The sequence below is a fragment of the Rhamphochromis sp. 'chilingali' genome (assembly GCF_963969265.1).
Source record: "Rhamphochromis sp. 'chilingali' genome assembly, chromosome: 22".
In the NCBI taxonomy this organism is placed as follows: domain Eukaryota; kingdom Metazoa; phylum Chordata; class Actinopteri; order Cichliformes; family Cichlidae; genus Rhamphochromis; species Rhamphochromis sp. 'chilingali'.
This window is the reverse complement of record NC_137950.1, coordinates 17,688,442-17,702,994: the sequence shown is the minus strand read 5'-3', so window position 1 is coordinate 17,702,994 and position 14,553 is coordinate 17,688,442. Positions and strand designations below refer to the sequence as shown.

General features: G+C 38.8%; 1 protein-coding gene across 1 annotated transcript; it reads left to right on the top strand.

The window, feature by feature from the left end:
• Nucleotides 1-4,425: 4,425 nt before the first annotated feature.
• On the top strand, nt 4,426-14,437 carry LOC308391147 (pleckstrin homology domain-containing family S member 1-like; the record flags this gene model as incomplete). The annotated part of the gene is made up of 17 exons (XM_080873615.1): nt 4,426-4,448; nt 5,236-5,306; nt 7,047-7,144; nt 7,238-7,353; nt 7,603-7,737; nt 8,434-8,509; nt 8,610-8,639; nt 9,092-9,145; nt 9,361-9,432; nt 9,541-9,612; nt 9,869-9,924; nt 9,998-10,048; nt 10,142-10,270; nt 11,931-12,032; nt 13,009-13,101; nt 13,911-14,046; nt 14,168-14,437. 17 exons carry the CDS (start codon nt 4,426-4,428, stop codon nt 14,252-14,254), a joined length of 1,401 nt encoding a protein of 466 aa, XP_080729741.1. The 3' UTR covers nt 14,255-14,437.
• Between the last annotated feature and the right edge of the window lie 116 nt (nt 14,438-14,553).

The following is a 14,553-nucleotide window of genomic DNA, read 5'->3' as shown; positions in this document are numbered from 1 at the left end:
TTTCAGGTTTGCATGTGTGTGTTTAGTCCATGAACTAAAATCTGCAATAAAAATGAAAATAAACTCTTAACACTGATGTATTAATCATTCAAACCTAAAAATAAAAAAAAAATCATTTAAACTGTAAATGCAGTAAAACCATACCTGGATAGAAAAACACACAATGGAACACTATCAGTCATGGATTGGCCTCCCCAGAGCCTGGATGTGAAAGTTATTGAACCAATGTGGGATCATCTTGATAGAGAACGGAAAAAAAGACAGCTAAGACCCTAAGAAGACCTCTGAACGTCCTTCAGGAAACCTGGATAATGATTCCTTTAGAGCAGCTGAAGAAATAATGAGAGCATAAGAAAGCTTGCTTAAGAAAGTTGAGGCTTTATTGAAAAATCAAGGTGTTTCAAATATTGACTTTCAAGCTTATTAGAGTTGAACAAACTTCCACTTTTCCTTTGCCTACTTAATTTTACCATGTATGTTTGCATGTTTCGATAAATTGTTGCACTAATTGTTTAATTGTTGTTTCAATAATCCTATTACATCACATACTGGTTATACATACCAAAGCTTATTTAACTCTAAAGATATGTAAGCTCTGGTATGCATACACGTGAATGATGGTAAACAACATGTGCAGTAAATCTAAAACAGAAATGCTTTAAAAATTACTTCATACTAACATAGACTTGCTCGTAATCAGGGCTGCGGTGCTGTATCAACAAAGTAAACAAAGCAAACGACTCACTACCGGTACTAGTCCATAGCCCGGGGGTTGGGGACAGGAAAGGACAGAGCAGGCTGTACCTGCTGTGGAGGCTTAGGTCGTTTGGAGTGAACGGCCCACTCCTAAAGACCTTCTATGACTCTGTGGTGGCCTCTGACATTTTTTACAGTGTGGTCTGCTGGGGCGGCAGCATCTCTGCAGGGGACAGAATGAGATTGAACAGGCTGATCCGATGGGCCAGCTCTGTTCTAGGATGCCCTCTGGACCCAGTGGAGGTGGGGAGTGACAGGAGAATGGTGACTAAGCTGTCATCCCTGCTGGAGAAAATCTCCCACCCCGTCCAGGAGACTGTGACAGCACTGAGCAGCTCTTTCAGTGGCAGGCTGCAGCACCCACGATGTGGGACGGAGAGATTTCGCAGGCCTTTCCTCCCCACTGCTGTCAGACTCTACAACATGGTGTCTGCAGAGGCCCACAGATGTGCAGACAGACACACACACACACATCCCATACACATTTGTAACTGCCTCCCTTTCTCCTTGATGTGCAATGGCACATGTTTATCTCATTCTATTCTATTGTTTTTCTCTTCTTTCTCTTAAGTTTTCACTGTTCGTGTACTTTCTGCCGTGACCAAAAATTTCCCACGTGTGGGACTAATAAAGGTTTATCTTATCTTTTCTTATTTCTGGGTAAACTCATAGCTTGCAACATCTTTTCAGTGACAGGATCGTAAGATCTGATGAACAACAATAGACTGATGTAAGACTTAGAAGCTGTTTAATCTTGAAGTCATCCATTTCAGTCAGGTCTGGATCAGCCAGTTTCAGTGTCTTAGAAATTCCAATTTCACACAAAAGAAAGAGATTAAAGAAGTAATGAAAAGCTAAAGAGGTGTTTTTAATATCTGTCAATCAAAGTTCTAACCAGAGGTTTCTGCTTTGAGGTTTAATCTAAACACTGGATCTTGTTAGTCAACTAAGAATCGATTTGTCATTCCACTGCACCAGGAAATGCTCCATTTGTTTTCAGTAAGGAAAAACAGGCTGTGCAGTAAATAAAGTGGCTCAAGGTACTGGTAAACGCCACAACATGATTTTCAGGGTATTCTCCCCTTTCGGTATTTCCCCCAAAATATGTTTGGTATGTCTGGGCACTCTACTCTGTTAAAATATTGTACTGTAGGTACCTATTGTGTCACATGTGAGTAATATATACCTCACACAAAGAGGTTTTGAAGCAAGCTGTTACCTCAGAAAATGTGACTGTTTCTAGATCCTGTTAAAGATATATCAAAGAACATATGATAATGCTATTTAATGCCAGTGAGAGAGATATACATTGAAATTCAATGGCACAAGCTGGGCTCTTTACTTTATGTCTACCTGAATATTACTTTCCTCAGCAGTGATGTTGACCAGTTTCTAGCTCCTCTGTGGCCTCGGGCCATCTACAATTCACTTTGCGTCATCCTGTCTCTTGTTTATTTGATCCTTTCCTGTTCTAGTCTTTATCTGAAGTTAAAGTGGCCAAGGATTTAACACCTGAGCAGATTACAATTTCAAGAACAAGTGTAGTGAAATGTCTTGGATAGAAATCAAACTGTAGGCAGAGCTTTGTTTTCAGGCATGCCAGGCACTAAATCGGTCACAGTGATAAATGTTTGTGCAAGAAAAGGAGGCCAGTTCAAAAGTTCATAACATAGTGTAACATCAAAGAAAAGACACTAGAATGAGGATTTATTTAGTTGTTTATTTATTTTTGGTGTGAAGAAGAAAAACATTATTAAACAAAACATTGTTAAAATGTTTCACTTGCAAATATCTTTGTGCTGAAAACTAAACTGTCAATGTATTAATCAAATACCTAATCTAATATTTTTAAAATGATTTTTAATTCTAAATTTCTAATCTAAGTGCACCTCTCCATGAATTGCACCATTTGCTTCCCCAGTTGACAGCAGGAGGTTAGCTAGCAGGGGCACCTCGCCTCGGGAAGGGTCTCCCAAGGCAATCTTGTCCTGTGTGAGGAGCCAAAAGCAAGAATGATTCATAACAGCTCTATAAATACATAAACAACCCAGAAACCTTGCCATTAATAGGGACACCAGGTCCCTGCCCTGGAACAATACCTGGAAGAAGTGGCCTTTGGTGAGTCTCTGGTGCCTGCCTGGGCTGACTCTCTTGTAAGCCCATTACTTGCAGAGGGAGCTGCTGAGTCGTTGAGTGCTTTTAGATGAGATGACACTCAAAGTCAGAGGCCTTGGTAGGCTGATTCCTAACTATTAAAATTAGCTTTAAGGATATTGTGTATAGCTTGAGAAATTAATATAGACTGGTCCATCAAACTTTACAGCACAACTTCTTGGATCAGCTTCCTGTTTTGGCTGAGAGGGGTGGTTGGGGGTCTGACTGTTGCGTATGTATTCTTTGTTTATTTTTCCTAAAGAAGGGAGATTTGATAATGCTTTCCAACTTCGAGTAGATGAACTTTCCGAGCCTCTGTGGAAAGGTCTCTGGGAGGGAACTTGGATGTTTGCCCGGCAAGTCTGTATGTGGGTTATGAGTATTAGAGGTGATCACTGTACAGCCTTTGTGAAAGCATGAAATGATCCATGGTGGCTGTTAATCTCCTCCAGAGTTGTCCTTTGTCAAGACTTCTGTTCAGAAGTTGTTAGGTTGTTGTTTGGTATTTGGCATGATGATACAAATGGTTTGGATGAAAATTGCTGTTTTTTGATTATATATACAAAATCAAATTCTTCCTATTTTCATTTTTTTAAACTACACTACTGACCAAGTTCAGGTGGGTTCAGCATATGAAAGCAGTCCACTAGTGCAGATAAATAGCAACAAATGCAAACAAAATTATAAACTAATCCCAGATGTCAATCAGTATTTGTATTGTATTCTTTTTACTGAGACCCAAACACTTAAAAGTTAAAGAGAACAATAGACATACTGTTATTTCCACCTGCATGGCTGCCAGTTACTGGCCGCTATGCCTCTCTTTGCCACTGCAGGTGCTGCTGATGTTTCAAAAGCATTTTCTGAAATACATACAGGCAGAAAATATGAAGAAAATTAAAAGAAAGAGTTCAAGAACTCCAGGTAAAAGAGGTCCAAACACCATGAAATGAATCAAAGTCATTGAAAAGTCTTCTTGAAAAGTGGACGCGCCCTACGTCAGCTGTGCCCTTCCCACCAACTTTGCTAATACAGAAGTACAGTACTTACAGAAGTGCTACTAAAACCTCACTAACCAGAGGCAGCACAACCACAAGGGCTCTTATTGCCCCCCCCCCCCCCCCCCCCCCCCCCATTTCTTGTCAAAGAAGGGGAGGCTTGGGTTAATATATGTCACCTACTGCCTCTACTGTACTAGTGCCTTAAAAACTTTGAACACAAGAAGTTTTCTGGCAAAGATGGTCAAAAAGACAGCTAAACTGTCAGATTTTCTGAAGAGTTATTCCATGTCCTACTAAACATGAAGCCCCTAGGAGCTCTATTAATACCAGCCTGACACTGGCCTTGATGCATGTGTGAGAGTACTTGTGACCCACATGCACATTTGAAGTAGTTTGTGAAGTTTTTGAAACATGGACAGTGCCTAATTATTTATATATCAAGTGCACACATGAGTGCCTGCTGCCAGAAAAAATTCAATTCTTCCTGTTAATACCTGTTTAAAAAATTCTTGCCATGACCCAGGACCTTCATGCCAGGTACAAATGGCTCGTGCCCTATGGCAGCTGGGATTGGCTCCAGCCCATCCATTCATCCACCAACTCAAATTCTTATAGTTTAATCATAGCAACAAATTTTCATAAAAACTACATTTATTTGAGCTTTCTGTAAACAAAACAAACTGATGATGGCTCTGTATATTAAGTGTACATGTGGTTCCCTGGACTGCAGCAGAGTAAAACTTCTATTTCGTTAACTAGTCCAATAAATCATACTGGGTGTTAGGATGATAATCTGAGTCACATAAGCATTATGTTATTGATTACATAGTGACAGCTGCTTTGTGCACATTTCATCCAGTCAGCAAACAAGTTATTATGAAGATTATATGTTGACATAAGTCCCATTAAGTTTTTATTTTTTGATTACATAGATAAATTGTTTATCATGTTGTTGATGGGGTAATTATCAGGAAATCCAATAATCCCAATAATCAATTTTTTATTCAATGACAGAGCTAGATGGACAGATTGTGGGGAATTCCTTATGTTTTGCATTAATGCATTAAAATGTCTCCCTATGACAGCTGGGATAGGCTCCAGCGCTCCCCCGCGACCCTGAAAAGGACAAGCGGGAGCAGATGGATGGATGGATGGATGCATTAAAATGTTTCCAAGACTGTCACTGCAACAATCACAGGCCATTATTTATTTTTTTCTGCTGCTTTCTATTTAAAAAGTGTCAGGCTTTTCTCAAATCGGGTCAGGGCGCTGCTTCTCTTAGCTGTCTGTATGTGTTCGTATGTGTCTGTGATTCCTCCTGGAGGAGAAACACCTTCATTCCCATCCAGACCATTGCCCTTGCAGGCATCGGTCTCAAGGGATTGAGGGATAAGGGTCTGATTCGGTCTTATAATGCTGGGAAATGTTGATTTGCTATTTAACAGATGCAGCCCCCTTGACCTAAATGAACCTCACTCCAGCAATTAACATGAGACATCATAGGAAACATCTGCAAAGTCTGCAACACACATCTGGCCCTGCTAAGCTACATAACATTAAACATGTTAACAACACAAAAGCCATATTAAACACAGACTACTTTAGGCCCGGAAGTAGGATTCGTCACGTCATCACTTAACAATCGGATAGCTTAATGATTACAGGACATCAGACTACTTGTTCTTATTGTGTAATTATAAAGAAGTATCATACAGAAATAAATAACCTGAAGTTTCAACAAAAACATTCAACATTCACACTTTCCCTCATTCACAGTAGTGCTGTCCCACACTACAAATTTTGTTATTGATCCAATAACAAGTAAAGGGTTAGGGTTAGGGGTTAAGTTGCTCTGCATGTGTGTATGGTCAGAAGGGGGCCTATTTCAATAAAGACTTAATCAATCTTAATCAATGTGACCTGTTAGGGCTTTTATGCATTTTGCATCATGTTTAAGATAACTGGATTCACTAGGAAAAAAAGATTTGTGGGTATTGGCAAAATAGAAAAAAAAGCCACCTCAGCTGGCTCCTTTCGATGTGGAGTATCAGCCACATAGCAGGGCTACTCTGAGCCCCTCCCGGATGGCCGAACTTCTCACCCTATCTCCAAGGGAGAAGCCAGCCACCCTTCGGAGGAAGCTCATTTCTGCCGCTTGCCACTGCCAAGACTGGCAATAGCTGTAATGCTTTGAGCATATCTTCTTGGAATCGCCTCTTCCGAGAAGGTGCACTTGGAGTTGTCACTCCAGTAACCAGAAATTCCAGTTCATATTAGATTTTTCCGGTCACTGTAAGAGATAAAAAAAAACAAACAACCTGGCTTCTTAAACAGTTGCGCAGCTTGCCAGAGAGAGTGCGAGGTGAACAGCTGTTCCACAGGTAAGAATACTTATGCTGTACTTGTGTTGCAATTAGTAGTTTTTCTGTCTTTGTATAGTTTAAAGTCCATTCAACAGCAAGTTAGTGAGATAGGTTAATGCTCTTTATGAGTTCATACTTTGAATTCGCTGATTGTAAACGACTCACTTTCCTCCCTCTTGTGCTTGCACATGGGCATTTTTTCTCAGTGTTTAAATTCAACGACGTTTTTCTTGACATAAGCTTTGTGTTTGAATAGATTTTGCCTTTATGTAGTGCATTTATAGAGGAATGGGCATAATAAGGATAGTTTTTTAATTTTTTTTTGAAAGGTTGAGTTTCAGAGAGTGATACATTCTCATGTTATCATCTTCATCTTTTCAAAGGTTTGGTGTAAAAATGAAGCCAGGTATTGTATGAGATCTGGGAAACTTGATGGGTGTTTTTTGTTTTTGGTGCTGGTATTTCCTGGTGTTTTGTCAGCGCTTACAGTGTATTAGAAAACCTGTTTTTGCAGATGAGCACAGAAGGTTAATCTGACAAAGACAGAATCTAATGTACAAATCTGACACGTTTATTAACAGCTCATTTTGTCAACTTGCAGGAATTAAAACTTTTCAGTTCTTACATATTTTGCTGAATACCAGCAAAATATGTAAGAACATACAAACATAGACCTGGAAATACAGATTTTGTTATTTTGTTAATAAGGCGAATCTTTAAGGTCACCTTTATTAAGCAAAAAACTACTAAACAGCCTTTTTGTTGCCCTCAGTTGGAGGCAGTTTGTTCTATGGACCTCCCAAAGCAGTGACAGAAGTAAGAGCTGGATACCTGCATAAGTCTCCTCCTCCAAAACTGATGACAACAGAGGTAATATAACCCACTCAGTGATCCAGTAATTGTACTTATATTTGCAGTTCTTTGTGAAAAGTACAAAACATTGTTTAACCTTTTTTTTTGCAGAAAGCATGGAAGAAACGTTTCTTTATCCTGTTCAAGCTCAGTGACACAGAATATCAGCTCAAGTACTTCAGAAGAGAGGAAAAGGACAAGGCAGCTGGAGAAATAGACTTGTCACAGTAAGTTCTTGCATAACACTTTAAAAGCTCACCTTAAGCCATTAAGGTCTTTGAGAATGTAAACCAGCATACTTTTCTCTCCTTTGTTTTCCAGCATATTCTTTCACCAACACAAATGTGTGTTGAACTTTTAAAATACCAAATCTAAAAATACAATTTCATCTACATACATGTTAGAATTTGAAGTGGCACGATGCAAATAGGGCAGCTCTGCTTTTGAGGGTTTAACTTTTTTCAATCGCCCATCAGGGTCTCAGTGTTGCATGTGAGTCCGCAGCATCATCCAAAATGGACCTGGATCCAGAAAAGCTTTAAATGCTCCCCTTCCTGTGTGCTCTTCATCAAGGCTATGGAACGGGAGTACTTCCTTGTCGGGGAGAACAGGTTAGTCAGCAGGGCTTTATGGGCTACATAAAGCTGGCATGCATTTTATTACACTGTCCTGTAAAAGTTCTAGGCAAACCCCAGTGCAGATTGTCATGTGGCGTTTTTCTGTTTCTTTTGTCTGTTGTGCCCAAGTACTGACTGCTGTTGTGTGTATGGACCCCTAGAATACAGAATTAAAAACAAAAAAAGGAATCATAAATGCTTTTCAAAATAAACTACAGTCATTTTGTTATGACAATGTCTGACTCATCTGAAGTGTGGATAAAAGCAGCCAACTTTAATGGGTGTAACTTTTTCAAAAGAGATTGGTTTATATTGTTTTCTTTGGGGGGCGGTTCCTGCAACTTTCATAATATGTTCCTGTAAGAGTAAACTGCATTAATTTGAAAGTCAGCAATGGCAAAACCAAGACAACAGGCTTTCAATTACACGTTCTCACCTCCCCCCTGCCCTTCACACCCTATTACTATTTTAGGAGGTTTCAACAATCAAAAAGACACCATAATGCTGCTTTCTGGTTTAGTAACATTTATCATCTGGTGACGGCTTTGCTCAAACTAAATTGCCCCTTTTTACTAAATTGTTATTATTTCCACTCTGCGTTTAGTTTTGGTATTGAATTTTAAATTAAACCCAGTAGTTGTCATTTGTGGAGCCTAAAAAGACCTTCATTGGTATCCTTTATTCTTCCAGCGACGATGTGGATGGCTGGTTCTCTGACCTGTTTGATGCAATGAAAAGCCGACCTCATCAACTCTCCTCTTCAGGGGTACATTTAACCTTTTTTTTCATAAAAATAATAAATACAATTTAATTATATGCAGTGTTTGCTTCTTTTGTCACTGACTTGGACTATCCTGCTCCTACAGGAGTTCCCTTATAAGCAGGCAACGATTGAGGTAAATACTCAAAATCTACTTGGCGATATCTACTCAACACATGCACAGCATCTGAGGAAAGCTTTGACATTAAAAAAAAAATACATTCACTTCACATGGAGTCAGTATCTGGTTACCTCAGCTTAGTTAAGACTGTAAACAGCTTGCCAGTTAACAAAATCCACCTACCAGCAGCTATCCGACGTATATCTTATTCGAAATCTGTATAAAAAATAAAAAGTCACGTTTTTATTATCTGTCAGAGTATTTCGGGTTTACAGAAAGATAATAAACTGTACGTTCAACAAGTTAATCGCCTGCAAACTCCTTTGTTTCCAGTCTTTGTGTTGAGATAAACAAGCTATACTACTTCTATGTTTGATCTCTAGAAAAGGAAGCAGATAACCTTGATATAAATATACAGTGCCTCCTTCTATGACAAAAATAACAACAAAAAAATCTTTTTTTTACAGGTAATTTCAAAACCACTCATCAGAAAGACGAATTCTTTCGCAGAGGCTGAAAAGGTTGGTCACCAAAAGCTCTGTGTTAATTTGCCTCATGCTTTCTCAACCAGAAAGCATCCAAACGCTAAATTATATCCTAATTTTTTTTTCTTTCTGCAATTTTCTTTGTTCTTCCAATCCACGCTTCTCAATTGCATAAAATATTTTTTATGGGGTTTGTCTTATCAGGACAATGCAAATGTTTGAATGTGTGCGTGTGTGATTTTACTTGTCAGGGATTCCTAAAATTCCGGTCAATGTCCGATCCGTCCTCAAACACTTTGGAGAATGTCACTGAAAAACCCGAGGTGCAACATCTTCACTTGACTTTTCGTAGATAGTAAACAAAATTACCTCTCTCCATTTGAGAATTAGACTTGACTGTATGCATTATTGCTTTGCATCTTACTCAACAGGAGCAAGCGGATCCTAAAAGACGCGCATCTGAGCCTGAGGAACCAATCTATGTAGTTCCAAGACCACAAAAAGTACAACTGGGATTAAAAATTATTTTCATTGCTAATTCTTTGGCCTGATCAATCATGTGTTTTCTCTATAAAATGACAAATAGAATATGTTCATGTTAGAGTTTTCCAAAGTCCAGGTTTGAAAAAAAAGCAGCACAAAAACTAAAGATAAACAGTTTCGTAGCATATGTGACAAATGATGAATCACATCTTTGATCAAAAGTACAGTGACTAAGACTTTTAGTAAAACCAATTTCTTTTTTCTAATTATGCACAGAATGTGAATAAAGATGGACCACCAAGTGGGGAACGACGCAACAGTGTGGAAGCATTGTAAGTATTAATTAATGTTTCCATTGTCATACAGACTTCTTTAAAACATGTCATAATGTTTGTTCTCATTTAGATATGAAACAATGAGTGGCTTCAAATATATTGAAGAATCAGCTCAGCCAGAGTAAGCATACAGAATTTTTTAAGATAATGACAATAATAATGATAGCTAACTGCTTATGGTTGCTGAAAAGGTAACCGTACCAAATGCCTCTAGGGACCATGAAGTTGAAGACGCTAACAAAAGCACGCTGATGAGGACCGTCATTCAGACCTTTGACAAAATGAAGACACAGGTGTCCCCGCTGCCACCGTTTGCTGAGGAGCCAGATGATGACAACAACAGGTAGCTCTCACGCAGTTAGTGGTCCTATCTCTGTTTGGCTTGTTTACTTCAGTCTTCTATATCAGTGCCCTGGAGCCCTTCGTGACATGTGTTGTGAGCACCCTACAAAAATAATAATCACAGGTAACTGTGGTGCCACGGGCACAAACACCTTGACAACAACCAGACTTATTTTTAGCGCACGGAACTGTTTACACTCCAGGAAGAGGCAAGAATTTATAAAAGGCAGCGTTTCAGAGCCAGTTTAGCAACAAATGTGCTTGACAACATGAAACATATCTTCTTATCTTGGGAAATAAGTTGTGTCTCAACTCAACTCTGCCTCTACACTTGGACTGAACATCTTTACTGATTCATTTACAGTTAGGCTGTGAATGTGTGTTATGGCACAACTGAAAAAGGCCGATATATAAGCTAAACATATCAATTATATATCTCTCAGATTGGGTGAAACCGTTTAACATAATCTGTGTTATCTGTACGTGAATCCAAAGGCGCTTTTAAACTACACTTACTTGTGTGCATTATCTACTGTTGATGTCTGTTACAGATTATTTACACAAATTAATTTTTTTAAGTCCTTTTGCTTCTTATGTAAAAGCCTCTTGGCTTGCGTACAATAAAAACATTGTGAAAAGGTCAACTCGGGTAGCTTGCCTGGTAAACTGTCTCTTTTGTTCTGTCTTCCTGCCCTCACCCACAGCCGATCACAACAGATTTTTTCTGTTAAAAAGGAGTTTTTTCTTCCCACTGTCGCCCAGTGCTTCCTTATAGGCGAGTCTTTGTATTATTTTACAGTCTTTACCTTACAGTATAAAGCGCCTTGAGGTGACTCTTATTATTATTTTGCACTCTACAGACAGAATTCAATTAAACTGAATTTTGTCCTGTACAAATATTTTATGCTTTTTGCAGAGGATTGGGTTCCTATACTGCAAATCACTCACTCGTCATGATGTCTTTCTTAATAAATAAAAAGGAATCCCATCAAACAATACAAGGTTTCATCATCATCCTATATTTAAAGCACTGACGATAAACTGTTTCTTTCTTGCATTCATGCCTTTCTGTTTAACAATGATGTTCTTTGTGCAGGCTGAGGCTAGAAGGAACTAAAAATTTTAAGTGCGTCAATCTGAGGTGGAGTCTTAGATTTTGTTTTTCCTCTGCAGAGCAAGTTTAAACCAGTCAGTTTGATCTCCCCACGCTGATCACCAGCGCAACAGACCGGTGTTTCTTGCCTATTCCAGTTTTTAGCCATTATCTCCTGCTGCTGTTTGCCTTACTAAAATTTCTGTGATACTGACCTGTGTAGTAATTATTCCATTTCACACCAATGTGGCTAACTGGTGTGCTGCAACACTGAAAGATTGCTTCTGTACTCCCTGTCTCTACAGTGTGGTATAAAAACTCCACTCCTCCACTGCTTCTACATTTCGCCTTTTTGAATGTTTTGCCTCGTCCATGCTGCATTTATGACACATTTGGTCCTCTTTTTTGAGTAACTGCAAAAGACACTATCATGGGGGTAAATGTGGATGTCTGTCCATTCCAGACTTGCAATACAGTGCCAATGACTGTTGTTGTATGCATGCAAAGTGTATGCAGCCAGACTACACATTTACTAATATCTGGTGTTTTATTTCCTTATGCTATACAGTAAACGCTGGTCTACAGATTTAAGCAGCAGCTCTAGTGACCATGGTGCCATGTCCCCTGTTGAACTATTGGATGCATCTGAAAAAAATGACTCCAGTGAGAGGTGAGATTAGACAGGAAGTTGTTTTTTTTTAATTCAGTTTCATAATAAGCAAACACAATGTGCCAGTAGGTGTTAACCTGTATTAGGGATAAGTTGCTTTACATGACACATGGACATAGTAGCATTTTAAAACCCAACTATAGCAATGTCTGTCATATAAAAATAAAAAAGTTGTCACCGCAGTCTGACTTAACCAGAATTGAATGCTGACATGTTAGACTGGTTGGCGTGGTTTCTGGAGATTTCTACAAGAAGGCGATGACAGCTGGTGATAAGCAGTCTTTCAAAACAAAACAACAACAAGTCATTGAAGTTTTAGCCAAGAATTTAAATAGGCTATGTGTAAGAGTCCTGCCTGTTATCGTTTTCTTTTGTGTCTTCATGTCTATGCATGTCCCATGTCTCCATTTCAGTGACATCATGGTCTATGCTGAATGCTTTTTTTCTAATATGGGACCTTTTAATGCCTTTGTCTTACTTATTACTCTTCTCTTCCTGGTCTATATTTAGTCTGTGTGCTTCCCCTTTGCTTTTGTTGTTCACAGGTTGCGATCTTCCCCTCATTTCACTTATTGTTAACTAATTTGATTAAAACTGTGTATTTTTCATAATGTTTTTTTGGGGAAAATTTGTACAATTAATGAGTACAATAATATAAATTCAAGTTGTGAGGAAAGGTAGCTGGATGGTTAGATTTAGCTTTAGCTTTAGATGTACTTCTCTTACGGATACAAGATATAACACTCCCTAATAAAGCTTTTGTTGTCTTTTAATTTTCTTTCAAGTATTGACAGAGAGATTGATGTGAAAGACATGTATTTCAGAAGGCAGTGCACACTAACTGAAGTAAATGGACAATCAAGTTATAAACGTGATATTAAAGCATGAAAGATCACACAGTTTGAACTGATTTGAGTCATACCTTTAAAGATTTGATAGAACAATGGATGTTGTTGTCTTTTGTCTTTCTTTCAAGCTCTGACCACAGAACAGAAGAGCGGGATATTATGGTGAAACAGGCAGACCTTAAAAACTACCTGACCCTAACAGAGGTGGATAGGAAGCCCAGGTGGGTTTATCAAAAATCAGGATGAAATCCAACAATCCTCAAACTGAAAATGTATTCACATAGGACTGCTTTGAGTCAGATAACTGAGAAGCCTGGTCTAACTGGAAGATGTAGTGTCAAATGTTTGACTAAATGCTTTCCAACTTGTTAATATTTATGGAAACACAAAAATCTCAGACATTTGTGTCATATTTACTCAGGTCTGTTGATCAGGTTTCGTTTAATCCTGTGTATCACTGGCAAAGCTGGCCACAGTTGGACTGTTTGTCCTGACTTGCGCTTTTACAGCTGACGAGGCTTAATATTGTTTATTCGTGGCATGTTTGATTTTATTAGGCTATTTCTTGTGTCAGTTTAATTGCTTTTCTCTGATATGTTTGTGCTGATATTTTGCGTGCCACTGAATAGCGGTCTCATCTGTTCATCCAACATCTAACATGCTAACTGAGACCTGTAGAATCTCAGATGTAGATCTTGTGTTTTTTGTCATTTCTTGGAGTGAATTTGCTTGGACCTCCACTCTTTAGAAGACTGAGGCATTGCGTTAACACACAAATGCTCATGAAAACTGCCAAAGCTGCTTTCATAACATGCTCAGACTTGCTGATGATCAAGTGCATACGATTATAGGCACCTGGCCTCTAATGAAATGAAATGAAATGCCCATGGAAGCAGTAAGCATGCACTTAAATTTTTAAAGGACTGTATACAGTCCTGTGAAAACCTTTTTCTGCGGTATGCTAAATAGAAGAGCCAGAAGCTACAGAGTGCTTGGAAAACTCAAACCTCTCTTTGTGTATGTGTGTCAGTGTGTCTGGGTGGACGGGACAGCCACAGACCGTGTGTCTGTTCCACAAAGGCGACCAGATTCTGGCAGTTAATGACCTGCAGGTCAGCACTGTGGAGGAGTTCACCACGTTTATCAGCAAGTCACTCAAGAATGAGGTATGCTCATAACTTGCAATCAACCAAATGACAACGCACTAACAGATTATAAGAGTCCATGATATAGATGTGTTAATTCATGCATGCATTCAGTCTATCTGAAAAGCAAATCTACTTTCAGGTGAAAGTGACACTCCTGCGTCAACCTAGAAACCAGCAGCTGCACCTGCCAAACTTCACCTGCACTGATTGGCAAAATGCTAATTAGAAATGAGAAATTTCATTCTTCTACAAGCCAGCATGTGTTTATATGACCTGTGCTGACCACTTATGACAGCTGACAGTATTTTCCCTTCCCTTGCTTTTTTTGTTTTGTTTTTAAATCTGTCACCAGTTTACTCAACAAATGAAGGATGAAAATCATTTTGCACCTTGCATAAACCATATTTGTGACCAGATAGATGTGATCTTCTTTTGGACAAGTACTCAGTGTATGTTTCAGTGCTTGTTTAATTAACTGCAGATAAGAGGAAACTGTCAAAAGTTACCAAAGAAGGAAACAAAAGG